The sequence below is a fragment of the Crinia signifera genome, chromosome 1 (assembly GCF_055691185.1).
Source record: "Crinia signifera chromosome 1, ASM5569118v1, whole genome shotgun sequence".
NCBI classification, from domain to species: Eukaryota; Metazoa; Chordata; class Amphibia; order Anura; family Myobatrachidae; genus Crinia; species Crinia signifera.
Genome location: NC_139217.1, coordinates 309,288,246 through 309,302,596, shown reverse-complemented (window position 1 = coordinate 309,302,596; position 14,351 = coordinate 309,288,246). Strand labels below are relative to the sequence as shown.

At 38.7% G+C, this 14,351-nt stretch overlaps 1 protein-coding gene across 1 annotated transcript in view; it reads right to left on the bottom strand.

Moving 5' to 3' along the window:
• Positions 1 to 107: 107 nt before the first annotated feature.
• VPS13A (vacuolar protein sorting 13 homolog A) overlaps positions 108 to 14,351 on the bottom strand; it is a 226,647-nt gene continuing 212,403 nt past the window's right edge. The window contains exons 70-72 of the mRNA XM_083186138.1: positions 12,786 to 12,909; positions 6,845 to 6,919; positions 108 to 4,543 (exon numbers count right to left, since the gene is read on the bottom strand). Coding sequence (XP_083042264.1) covers positions 4,493 to 4,543; positions 6,845 to 6,919; positions 12,786 to 12,909 — 250 coding nt within the window. The 3' untranslated portion in view covers positions 108 to 4,492. The remainder of the gene's footprint in view (positions 4,544 to 6,844; positions 6,920 to 12,785; positions 12,910 to 14,351) is intronic.

The window sequence follows — 14,351 nt, the reverse complement described above, 5'->3', positions numbered from 1 at the left end:
TTATAGTGGGGGGTGCATTTTACATTGTAAGCACCCATTAGGGTGCTTATACAATTTCTAATCGCATCCCATCGCATTGTATGGCATTCTATGCCATATACAATTTAAAAATTGTATGCCATTGTACAACATCGCGCGATATTGCATCGCAGCGCATACCATCATATGCCTTATGGTATACGATGCGATGGGCGCCGGTATAATACACAAGTACCGTATTTTCTTAAATATCTCCCAACTTGACCACTCCATTCTGCATCTCTCTTCTGCACGGATTATTAGTTCCCATTCACTATTACAGGACTTTCATCGGGCTGCACCTACCCCATGGAATGCCCTTCCATGCACAATAAGACTCTCCACTAGCCTCCAAACCTTCAAGAGTTCCCTGAAAACTCACCTCTTCAGGCAAGCCTATAATATGTAAGTTCCACATGCATAACCCTTTGAGGCACTTACTGAATGTATTATATGGCTTTTCTTTTGGACTTGCAAATTGGAGCGACTGCTATGCTATTACTGGTGCTTGTCCTTGTGGACCCCCATATGTCCCTATAGATTGTAAGCTTGCAGCAGGGCTCTCTTACCTCCAAGTCTGTTACCCAGTTTGTTTTATCACTGTCTACTATTGTAAAGCGCAGCAGATTCTGCTGCGCTATATAAGAAACTGTAAATAAATAATAAACGTTTAATTTACTTTTTTTTTTTATATTGTCAGTCATTTTAATATTGTATATATCCGTATTATCAAAATGGCAAAACTGCTGTAGTCTGTACTAAACCCTCACAGTGCAGTGTATTTCCATCTATATATAGGTGTGGTGTCCGTGAGTCTCCAACACTGACATTTGCTGGCAGAGAGTGAAACTACATCTTATTCTCACACATGCATAAACACAAGATAGCAGACGAGCTTTCAAAGCTTTTACTCATATGTATACATTTACAGTATATCATTATTAAAAAGCAAAATGGTTTTAATGTCATATTTTTATTAACAAACATTTGTGTACATAGTGATCTTTTCTGGTATTAAAGAGTAGATATAAAACTGCTATCATATTAAAGGGTTGAGGCGATCAGTCTAATATTAGCAATTAAGACACTAAAACCTGAAGAATAGATGCCTGCCTCAGCTGTTATTACCCATTAATATGTGCAATTAAACCACAGAACTGCAAGCAACGAAACTCACCTGTGGGAACAGTTCAGAATAATCATGTAGCACTTGTATTCTATTCTTCTGCAGAGTTGTCCAAATATTACATGTTGTAAGCATATGTACATGGCAACAGGCTAGTATAAGGCATATGTCACTTACACACCATGAAGGCACAGTTTTCAAGGCTCAATAATCGTTGAATACAGGACCTCACACTATGGTGTTAGAATGTTTGTGAAAAATTCTGAAATTTGTTCAGATCTTTACTAAGTCTTAAGCATAGATAAAGAGCCAAATAAATCATCTAATTTAAAATCATCTAGCATTACATGTCTTTCAAAAACAAATTACCCTCTAGGATTATCAGGTTTGTTATCTAATTAGTGTAATCGCAGGAGCTGACAGATATGGGTTTTGATGGACCTTCCTCACACAAGTTTGTGAGCAAATGCTGCGTCTTGAGCCTAATGAGGACAATCGGCAAGAAAGTGGTCAATACTCACAGATGGTGTAATGGTTATCATTACTGCCTCACAGCACTGAGGTCATGGGTTCGATTCCCACCATGGCCCTAACTGTGCGGAGTTTGTATATTCTCCCCATGCATTTGTGGGTTTCCTCCGGGTACTCCGGTTTCCTCCCACAACCCAAAAATATACTGGTAGGCTAATTAACTCCCAACAAAATTAACCCTAGAAGGTCTGTGTGTGTGTGTAAACTTGTGGTAGGGATTATAGATTGTAAGCTCCACTGGGGCAGGGACTGATGTGAATACGCAAATATTCTCTGTAAAGCGCTTTAGAATATGTGTGCGCTATATAAGAAACTGTTAATAAATACTCTCCAGTGTGTAAAACAATACCACAAGACTTTTACCTTTACAAATACTCTGTGAGGCAGATTAATGTACCAAATGCAACAACTTTGTTACTCTCCAACCAAAATCCTTCCAACGGAACCCATTATTATATGAAAAGAACATTTTTACTTATTTACGTATGCTAAAGAGCTCTTGGATAAACCAGAAATCTACTGAAAAATTATCTGCTATGAGTTTATGGCTTAAATTAGAAACGTTGTGGGCGGAGAAAAACAAACAAACCCTGCATTCAAACCAAGCATGATACATAATCAGGGCAAACTCATGAGGGCTGTTACCATACCAGGATGCCTTCCCATCATCAATAGAACCATGACGTTTGAATTGATTGGACAAGTAACTGTCAGGATAAGCTTAACAGAAGATTGGATTTATCTATTCCAAAAAAACTTCTGTTTAAAAGTTGAGACCTTAATCTAATAGAAATGTTTTGGCAGGATCTAAAGCAAGGAGATTATGCAAGAAAGCACATTAATTTCCATGTGTTAAATCAGTTCTTTAAGAAGAATGGGCCAAAATTCCACCAAGTCAAAGTAGAATTACTATAAACATTTGATTGAAGTCATTGTTACTCAATTTTTCCAACATATGTAATGTTTGATAACTTTAATCAATAAATTAATGAAAAAAAGTATGCATATGTGTTTGTTTTCGATTTATTGGGCTCTCTTTATATTTATGACTTAGATGAAGATGTGAATAGAGTAAAGGTCACATTTAAGCAGAACTTCATAATATTACTAAGGGGTTACTGACTTTCTAGCACCAGTGACGTAATTACATTCTAGTTCATTTAGAAAGCTGTATTCTCATGAATCTTGGTTCAGACAATCACATGTCTTCACTCATAAATTGTGGGTGACCGGTACATTTGAAACCGAACATTCATAAAGCGGATGATCTGGATTATACACATTACATTATAGAGTAAATTTACTAAAGCTTCAAAAATTGTGAATAGTTGCACATAACATCCAATCAGATTCGGTCTACCATATTCTAGGATGCAATAGAGAAATAAATCTGATTGGTTGTTATGGGCAACTCTTCCAATTTTTTGAAGCTTTAGTAAATTCACCCCTATGAACCAGTGTGGACAATTCCACTCCTATGTGAACGTCAAGTAGGGGGAACACCCAGCATTTTTATGGGGATGCCTATAAAACACTGGGCATTCCCCCTGATGCTGACCCCAGCCTACCCTTCCTGGAGCGAACAGTTCGGCGAGTGTGAAACTCACCAAAGCCGTTTGCTCCCAGGGTTTTCACATGCGCATAATCGCACATGAGCAAACCCCAAGCAACGGGGACGAATCCGGAACCAAATGAACGGGTCTGAATCAGCCTCCTAGTTAATACATGCAGACTGCATCAGGGGGAATGCCCAGTGTTTTATAGGCATCCCCATAAAAATGCTGGGTGTTCCCCTACGAACATAGGTGTGGCAAAGCCTGCTCTGGGCAGACAGTTGACGTCACATGACGTCAGCACCCGCCCAAAATTCTTCGGATAGCGGCTGGAATAAGAGTCAGTGCAGATGGACTTTTATTGCCGAAGGGGAGAAAAATCATTTACGGTATGCGACCATTGAATAATTTCTCTCCATTCGGCCGCATGTGAGGGGTTGTGTTAGCAAACACATCCTCTCGCATGTTAAAGAGGGGATTCGTGGGGAGGAAGCCTAAGTCTGCTTTTATAGGACAATGTCATGAAGCACCGGACTCTAAAGGAGACTAATGGTGTGTACACACGTTAGATGTGCCTTAAGATCCTATCCACGATCCGATCAGATAGGATTGTGGATAGGATCTTAAGGCACATCCGATTTGCATCCAATCTTGACAATATAGTGCAGATCTGCACTATATAGACAAGGCAGCCAAGACTTTCTGGCTTCCGATACGTGAACGTGCATTGACTATATCGTCAACATCGGAAAGGAAATCGAACCGTGTGTACACAGCATTAGCCAGCAGAGATACCACAGCAAAAGTAAGTAAAGTTTTACCACATATCTACATGAATATCGCCCAAATCTAAATGTCCTGTCATAGATGGTGTTGCTGTTAAATTATTCAAGCAGTATAATATAAAGAATTTTTTTTTCATACCCATCCTGCAAATAATTCAGTTTAATACTTTGTAACATTACACTAATATATTGCATATTCATATTTTGTCTCCATTATTAAATACAATATTTAAATATAAACATTAGTGTGAAGGAAGTTTAGTAGTCAAAAGTCATTATATTTCTGTGCAACATGTGTACATACAACAAAACTAACAATTTAGTAACTTACATCAAATTTCAATTGGTAAGAATAATAATGAAGTTAATCTCTTAATGCAAAAGTTAAAACAAATTTAAGGAAGTCATGAAATGTGGAAATATTAAATGACAAAGTCAAGTGTGTGTAACAGGAGCGGACATTCATCTGGAAGCACCTCTTATGACTTTGGTTGGAGATCTCGGACTTCTTCCAATTTAGACAAAATCCACTGTGAAAATAAAATCGCATAATAGTTATGCATAAAATAACATTACAATACATTTTAACTGCAACAAGTTTTAGAAATGATAAGAGAAGTCAGGTAGCTAAAAATACAAAATATTTAATGAACTGACATTAATAAGACAGAAAATAGACTCAGGCAGAAGTAGCAGTATTATTGTCTAATCCAGAGGTGGCCAACCGGTCAGAGGTAAAGAGCCGGAAAATATCTGCAGTCAAGCTAACGAGCCAACAACATGCGTGTGCGCCCAAAAAGGGGCGTGGTCTATTTGGATGGTATATACTCCATATATTTGCTATAAGGTTTTGACGATGGATTTTTTTTTTAGTATGCATGTAATACATCCTGCCAACAAAACTACTGCTCAACACCATAAAGTTTGGGGAAAGTACACTTACCTGTACCACTTCCCTAATGAGAAACAACATATATTTTGGTTTTTTATTTGGTTATTTACCTGTAAACAGTAGTAATTAGTGTGCACTTATTGTATATTATAAATTCTGCATCTGCAATTGTACGACTCCTTTAATATTACCTTTACATTATAGTGATGGAACACTGAACCCAACTGGGGTGAGATTTGGAAGCTCAGAAATATACAACATTAGGTCCTATATTGTATATTTCTGAGCTTCCAAATTGCACCCCATTTGGGTTCAGTGTCCCATCACTATAATGCAAAGGTAATTGTATTATAGTGATGGAACATATCAAGTTCAGGGACATATCAAGAACTATGTGGGCCCCATAGCAATATTTTGAGGGGGCTACTGTGCCAGTGCTTTAAGAGAAACATGTCTCCACAGCATTTCATCATTTTATGCCCCACAATAGTGCGGATCATAGTAGTGCCCTAGTTAACATTAACTCCCCCATAGTAGTGCCCTAGTTAACATTACCTCTGATCAGAATTCCCTAGTTTACATGATGTCACGGCTGCCAGTACACATTTGCCACAAAGTATTTATAATTATGATAGTGTTCCTAGTTCTTACAATACCTCCAGTTCATAGTGTGCCAAATTACAGGTCCCCAGTTCATATACTGTAACATTAAAGTAGCTCTCATTTTATATTATACCATATTAAATGCCTTCCAGTTCATATCATACCACATTACAGTGCCCAGTTCATATAATGCCACACTATAGAGCACCCTCTTACCATTATATGCTCTACATTGGCCTCTCACTGGTGGAATGTCATAATAATCAGACTGGGCAATGGGTTGGATGAAACTGCTTACATTGGCACCTCCAGTACCCATTATAGCTATGCCCATGCCTGTGTTAAGCATGAGCATACTTAAAACCTAGACTTTAATGGTGGCGTTTGATTTTACTTGCATTTTTGCAAGTGTCTTTACATGCAATATTTATTGCTAAATAATATAACAAATCCATTCAGCAAAGAAGATAAAGGCACTCTTTCACACGTATAGTCTCTCCTCTCTGGGAGAAACCTGGAGAGGAGATGCAACTTGCATATAGGGGTGGGGGTGGGGGGGGGGGTGGGTGGGGGGGGCAGTGCCGGCTGTCACTCACTAGGCCCCACCCCCAAAATGTAGCAACTTGCGTGTGTGTGTGTGTGTGTGAAGAGGGGGTCAAACATCACAATTTCATTCCATTAAAAAACGTCCATACAATTCCCCAAATATCCCCTCATCCTGCCCACCATACTAGGAAGCAGGTGGGATGTGGGAGATGCGACTACTCTTCTGTGGGTGTGGGGGACTGGCCGAAAAATCATGAGTCTGCAGGAAAGTGGGCAAGTATGGATAGAGGGTGGCCGTATGTCGCCTAATAGCGTTTGGCAATTGTTATGTTATCACTCCATAAGGGAGGTTGTTATACATGAGTGAGCACTAATTTGCCATCTAAGTTGTAAATTCAGTACCCTTTTATTGTTACTACAAAACTAGGGAACATTATTCATCTGTGTGTGTGATCCACTTTTAAAAGCAATGGAATATAAATAAAACACTAGCTGTGTTTCATCCATAAATGGTGTAGATACTGTAGTTATGGAAAACTAACTTGTCAGAGACACAATCAGACTTAAAAAAAAAATGTGTATTTTCCAAACTGTGTAACATAGATAGATATATATATATATATATATATATATATTTACCCATTGCATAAGTAATAAAAATATCTGAACAAAAACACATAAGGCAAATACTGGGGGGCTCTACCTCCTCCTGTCATCATACAAGCCAATAATAGTTATTCTTTCCCAGTACTCCCACTTTGAATATTGTAATTAATATTATTGTATTTACCTTGGCATCTTCTGGAGTTTTAAAATTGATTATTTTTCCAAACTCTTTGGCATGAAAAACAGATTTCACTCGTTCCTGAAGGATAAACAATTTAAGATGTAAGAAACAGACTGGTCACTTTAATCCATGCTGCGCCTGAGCAGCCTGCCATGCATCTCTGTAATGCGCACTCTGGGTCTGGCCAGTTCTTAGAGGAAGTGGAGCCTCAGTGTTTGCATTCACTTCTGGAATTTTCATCCACTTTAAGCTTCTGATGTACAAAGGACAGGTTGTACAGTAAACAGGCGCTGCTTTTCATTTAGATATTTTACATTACACTAGATCATCCTGGGCAAGGATTTGCCAATAAATCTCTAAGCAATTTCAGCCAATGTTTTATCCTAGTGATGTGAAAATAAACACGTCCATTGAATAAACCTTATCAAATCCCCTACATTGCAAAGAAAATCAACTTTCATTACCTACTTTGACTTGACGTTTACTGGTCATCGTGAATTAAAGTGTCAGTGGGTTGATTATATATTCATAAAAATGAATGATATTAATTCTGTAGGATATAGTTATGCTAGTAAGGCATGAGATGCAGTGTGCAACAGCACAGATTTGCATGAAAGTTGGTTAGTACACAATATGGTTTCCTCCAACACAACATTGTGTTCACCAATTTTTTTATGTAAAATACTAACAATGGATAGCTGTATTTCAACTACGGGATACGTATAAAAAAAAGAAAGATGGTCATTAATCCACACGTTTTATATAATTCATTGGAACCATAACTGATTTAGATCTGTAGTTTCTTTGGGACATACACAGTACAGTTTAGCAATCATTGGCACAGCTGGAAGTTTGCATGAATCTTAGGAATTTATAAGGTAACATCCCAGGGCTGTATGCACAATAATTTGCTGGGATCTGGTTTGGAACCTGTTAGTCAGTGTTTATTTTCAAAATGGCAGGCTGATTTGTTTAGAAGAGCTGCATTGCTGTGATGCAAGATCAATGTGTTTGTGTAATTTCCAGCAAGATCCTCTGTTTCTTTGTCAATGTTCAGCTCTGACAGTAAGCTAGTGATATGAATGCACAATTTCTCAAAGCTTTGCAATGTTTTATTCAGTTCTGCAGGTTGCTAGCAGTCATACATTCTCATTGTTAGTTTCCTCAGAAAAATGGTTCACCTGCTTCCAAACTGCTGTTTTCTTAACATCATTATCCCAGAACACTAGCTGAGGTACGGGCTTGCTTTGGTTGTGCAATTAGCATTATTTGAACTCTATCCTCTTGTTTTAAGCTTGACAGATCTTCCAACAGACTCAGCAGGTGACTGCCAAGTGTCATTTGTGTTGATGGGGTTTTGGCTGTAGCAGCAACTTTTTTCAATGTTTTTTTTTTTTGGGGGGGGGGGGGGGGGGGGGGGGCAATGCCTTTGCCTTTTCTCTGTATCTGTAGCATTTGATACTTTTTTTGTATTTTTGGAACTTTGTATTTTTTTTTAATTTTTTGGGGAATTTTTTATTTTTTGAGAGTCACTGCTCTTGCTGCTGCCTTTCTTTTAGCATCAGAGGACACTGCCCAGATATTGATTTTGTTTAGGAGGCATTGTAGCTCATCTGATCTTCCAACCCTCCCAATTTTGCTTCCCAAACAAATTGCCACCCCTCTGGAAGGTTTTCGTCTACAGGCTCCCCTAGTCAATTTTTCTCTATGGCTCCCACCAACAGGAAGTCACACCAGGAACCCAAGCACTCAGTTAGGCATCATAGACCATTTGTAATCCATCAGTGACTTTCCATCGAAATCCATCTAGTGGAAGGTCCAGAACACGCTCCCTGGGTGAAAGGTCTGCCCGGCGTACACCAAGTTCACATGGGACAGAGGTCCGGGCAACTCCATTAGGCATCCCAGATGATTTGCCATCCCTCTGAAGTTTTCATCCAAATCCATCGAGCGGAAGGCACTGAACATGCTCCCTATGCCCATGTTGTACCCGTCATACACCTCTGATCGGATCCCAGATCTGGCCACATTTTGTTTCTTAAATCACATGTCCTCTACCTCCCTCTATGTTATGCAACTTTGCCATATCTTGATTCCCTGACCCACTTTGTGTAGTGGCCGGACCCCTTTTTGGGCCAATAGGGTCGGGATTGTGGGTCTTAGTAGCCATAAAGTCCAGAGTGTCTGCACTCGCACAATAATGTAAACATCTGGTTTCTGATAGATATATCTATCAGAAAAGCAGATAACTTTGCCTTCAGAACCACTTTGCACACAATTCTTCTTGTGACATGAATGTCCCAGGTCCTCAATGTGACCAGGCCAGGACCAAATTTAAATGACCAAGGACAGTTGACCGACCCCCCCCCCCACCCTTAACTCTTTGATTTACGCTTTCTTGGGAGTCCAGGAAAGAGATCCCATTCCCTTTCTTGAGAAGAAAAAGTATAATTCCAAAATATAACTAAGGATGTTGCTTTAGCCATCAAATCATTACAGAATGACACCAAACTTGTCATCTAGGTGGCAGCATTGTTCTTCTTAATGGTGACTATTATATTAAGGAGTGGACTATGACTCTACATGGAAATATAAACAGGAAATTGAGTAATATCAATGGGAATGAACAACTATTTCATCAATACTGACACTGCTGAGTTTCTATCTCAGACAGTTCCCAAATTATGATTTTCTTACACCCTTTAAGAGGTGCATAAATCCTAGACACAGCATCCATAGAGACCTATAATATTGGCTAAGGACTCCCTGTGTCAACCACTGTCTCAATTAGTTTATTTTTTACCTAAAGCCATTGGTCCGGAATAGAAAAATACAAAAGACCTTTTGAGAAAGTTAGACACAAAAATGAAAATAATGACAGCGCCCAGACCACTGCAGCCTAGGGATACACCTTAAGATTCCCAAATCTTAACACATATGCAATACAAAAAATTGGTGTTCCAAATGGCGCTGTAGTCTCCTCTTTTAAGGTGTGCGATGTTTCTATCACCAATAGGGTGGAATCAAATCTCCCTCCTTCCGTCCAGTCGCTCTTAAAGACAACCACAACTGACCTGGGTAAAATTCCCTATGTGCCCGTAATGGTTTCTTTAAGTCTCCACGACCTCTGCACGCATATGTGACGATGCCAGACCAGTAAGATTACCAGGACCCCATGAAATATGAACTCACCAGAATCAGGTGCCCTATATGCATGAAAAGGTTTCTTTTTCCTCCGAGTTCCCACAGGTAGACAGCTTACTCCATGGAATTTTTGCAGTATCCAAAAAATGTATTTTCCACAATAAAACGAATAAAAATACATAAAAAGTGGGAAGGAAATCCCAAGGTGAGTGGTGGTCTGGGTTACCTCCCAATCCGGATAGAAGGCCGCCCAGTTGCTGAAGATGGTAACCAGCACCTACCACAAACCTCTAGGGTATTTCGCTTGCTCCTCCAACCACCAACGCGTTTCGGGCTATGTGAATGAGCCCTTTTTCAAGGTGTGAAAAAGGGCTCATTCACATAGCCCGAAACGCGTTGGTGGTTGGAGGAGCAAGCGAAATACCCTAGAGGTTTGTGGTAGGTGCTGGTTACCATCTTCAGCAACTGGGCGGCCTTCTATCCGGATTGGGAGGTAACCCAGACCACCACTCACCTTGGGATTTCCTTCCCACTTTTTATGTATTTTTATTCGTTTTATTGTGGAAAATAAATTTTTTGGATACTGCAAAAATTCCATGGAGTAAGCTGTCTACCTGTGGGAACTCGGAGGAAAAAGAAACCTTTTCATGCATATAGGGCACCTGATTCTGGTGAGTTCATATTTCATGGGGTCCTGGTGATCTTACTGGTCTGGCATCGTCACATATGCGTGCAGAGGTCGTGGAGACTTAAAGAAACCATTACGGGCACATAGGGAATTTTACCCAGGTCAGTTGTGGTTGTCTTTAAGAGCGACTGGACGGAAGGAGGGAGATTTGATTCCACCCTATTGGTGATAGAAACATCGCACACCTTAAAAGAGGAGACTACAGCGCCATTTGGAACACCAATTTTTTGTATTGCTTTTGAGAAAGTTGTATGCTCAGTCTCTATGTGACGGTTGATGTTTTAAGCTTCTAATCTAATATTCTCCATGATTTGAGGAGGTAATCCTGTCAGGGCGATATTATTAGCAATTCCTCCTATAGTGGTCTGCCAGTTGAGTTCCTGCTAATCCTCATAGTGACAATGATTACTTTCTTTGAAAACTGTTTTTATTTACAGAAGTAATGAACTGTGTATTATGGGTCTAACATGGCCCTATCACTGCTTACCATCAAATGTATATTCCCAGCAACTGTATCTATAGTGTTCACATCCTGTTCTATGCAAGGTACATTGGTGACCTTTTCCTCATCTGGCAGGGTGGATAAGAGAAATTGCTATCCTTTATTGATTACTTGAATACTCTACCTGGTACAGTAAGGTTTAACCTCACCCTCAGCAAAAACTTCATCAACTTAATGGATGGATCTGTCTTTGAATAACAATCAAATCTCCCCAAATATTGTTTTACTATAGCTATTTGACAGGAATTCTTTATTACATTTTGAGAGCTTCCATCCAGCATCTACATTTGTCCCAACTCCTTGGAATCAAACGGGTTACCTCAGATCCATTTGACATACCCCAGGCCCTGGCTAGCATCGGTAAGTGATTTATTGATGTTAAGTCAGGAGGGACATTGAGGAAGTCTTCCCAAAAAATTAAATGCTCAGATAAGAGGCCCTTCTACTTAAGCAGGTGAAAGATGCCTTTCTGTCTTCTGAGAAAAAGCACTTTTTTTTAGTACATACACCATTTCCTCTAAATGTATTGGAAGGAAGGTACTTAAACAGTGGCAACTTATCTTCAGTGATCAGATATCTTGAAACAACCACCAAGATCTTCCTATTGCAAAGGTCCTAACCAAGCATATGCAGATAGCATCTGATTTCTCTAAATGTGTGACTGGCACTACGAGCTGGTTGAGCCTCAAACAAGATGTTTTCAGGTATTCATGGGCTGTACCAACTGCCAATTCTTAGTTACAAGGTTTTTTTATCAACCTTCAGGATAACAAGAAGTATTCTGTTATACTTACATCTTGAAATATTCCTGCAACTTACTCTAAAAATACCAGAATGATAAAGGAAAGTTTTAGCCACCATAGGTCTTCAATCAAGAAATGCCTACACCACAATTGGGATACTAGGTAGAGGAGGAGTCTTCCGGTTTATGTAGGAAAATACTTTTTTCACAGAGAATAACCTTTTCTATAAATTAAATATAGGTGATAAAAATAAGAGCGTGATAAGGAAAAATATGCAAAAGAGGACAACATTTCTTCTAGAGGTCATTTTTATGCATGTAGTGAGACCACTGACGAATATATCGCTATGTAATTGGCTAGACCTCCAATAAGTACACATTAATTTTAACAAACATTTAAAAAAAAATTTTTTTTTATTATATTTGCCACTTATGTATGATGTCATGAAATCATGTGCAGACTTGTCCACAGTTGGTAGCCAGCAATCGATCATTAAGTGGTTAAAGTATTACAGGATGGCAAATACTACAGATTATTTATGAAGCATCTGCAGCTGGAAAAATATTTGTAAGATATAATTTCTTAAACACATTTTAGCATTTAGGGTCTGATTTATCAATGGGTTTTATCACGCGCATCAAGTTTTAAAACTCCTTGTATATGATATACAGACTGAAGTATATCAGTTAGAAGCTGATTGGCTGGTGCATTATCACTTTTCAAGCTTAGTACATCTGGCCCTCAATGAATTTCGAAACTCATTGTACACGATAAAACTTGTTGATAAATCAGCACCATTGGAAGCAGATATTCTCTTTTTTTTTTTTTAAATAAGTTTTTCAATAGAAAAATAAAGCGTTACTATACCTTTGCTTCAATGCGCAATCTTCTACCACTCACAACAACTGGCTCTTTGGTAAACTCATCATAACTGTACTGCCATTCACAAGTAAGTTGTCCAAATGTTCCTTTTGTAACAAACAAAATACCACTGGGGAAAAAAACAGTGAATAACTTAATGTTTCCTGACATAGAACACAGAGCAGACTTACATTTGGGCAATCAGAACATCACGCCATGCAAATAAACCCCCTTTTCCCTTAAATCAAATACTCACAACTGCACATTAAACATGTATACAGTATAACAAAATATGCGTTGCATTTAATGTGTGTACCAACAACATGCACTACATGTTTGTAGTGCATGGTTACCCATATTCTGGGCATGTATTAACATTCATAAGAATTAATGAGAGCAAACATCCCACATGCTGCCAGGTAAATGTTCAGGGAGGGTTATTTATTAACACTGCAAGGTACAAATGTGCACTAAATCCACAGCAACCAATACATCATTTGCTACTATTGTTCAACTTGCATTAGACAAATAAAAGCAAAATTGCTAGATGGTTTTGGTTCAGTTTTGCACCATTGTGTAATGTTAATGAATAACCCCCACCAAAGAGAGTACAGTAGCTGCACTTGAAATAAGTTTTGCCCTAGATTTATTCAGTAAGTAGATGTGTGCAAATGTTACAATAAATGTTTGTATTCCACTCTTCCGTTACCATTCCATGTTATATTCACAAACAGCAATAATGAGAATCTATAGTTTGAACAGAGCTAGCACAGTGATGACTACTGCATGGTGTGGCTTGGACAGAACTCAGAACAGTAATAGGGGGGTACATACGGTTTGATTTTGTCTACTTTTCTAGTCGATTTTTGCTTCTAAAAGCAAATCGAAAGCATTCCATACCGATGCGTGGCCCCGTGGCATTGAATAGAATGTGCAGGTAAGACTATATAGTACAGATCTGTTCTATAGATATATATATATATATATACATATACCAAAAAAATGGGTTTTCAGAGGGCGCTCAGATAATGAATTTGAATTACCAATTGATATTTAATAAATAAAAATGGTAAAAAATGTACAATCACAGAAAAAAAACCTACTAGGGTATTACAGGTACACAAATTTTGATAGATCACAAATGCATATACAACTCTGGTGGGTTGATAGATTCGGTCAGCAGAACGGGCCCAACGCATTTTGTCATTGTTATGACTTCATCAGGGGCAATATAGTAACCGATATAACTGTGTGTGTCCAAACAAAAGGCATCCAGAGTAGTATTCTCAAAGTGATTCGTAAAATTCCAAAAACATGCGACAACTCAGAATTTCCTTCAAATAGGATTAGCGGAATGGAACCCACACATATAGAGTGTTCAGGGTAGTATGTGCATACAGGTTGAATCCACCACAGTGAATAGATTCACTGTGGTGGATTCAATCCACCACAGTGAATAGATTCACTGTGGTATATTGAATTCACCACAGTGAATTCGCCATGCAATGCGATCGGATCGAGATTGAATAGAAAGAACGTTGCACAATGTGTACACCCCTTAACAGTCTAATT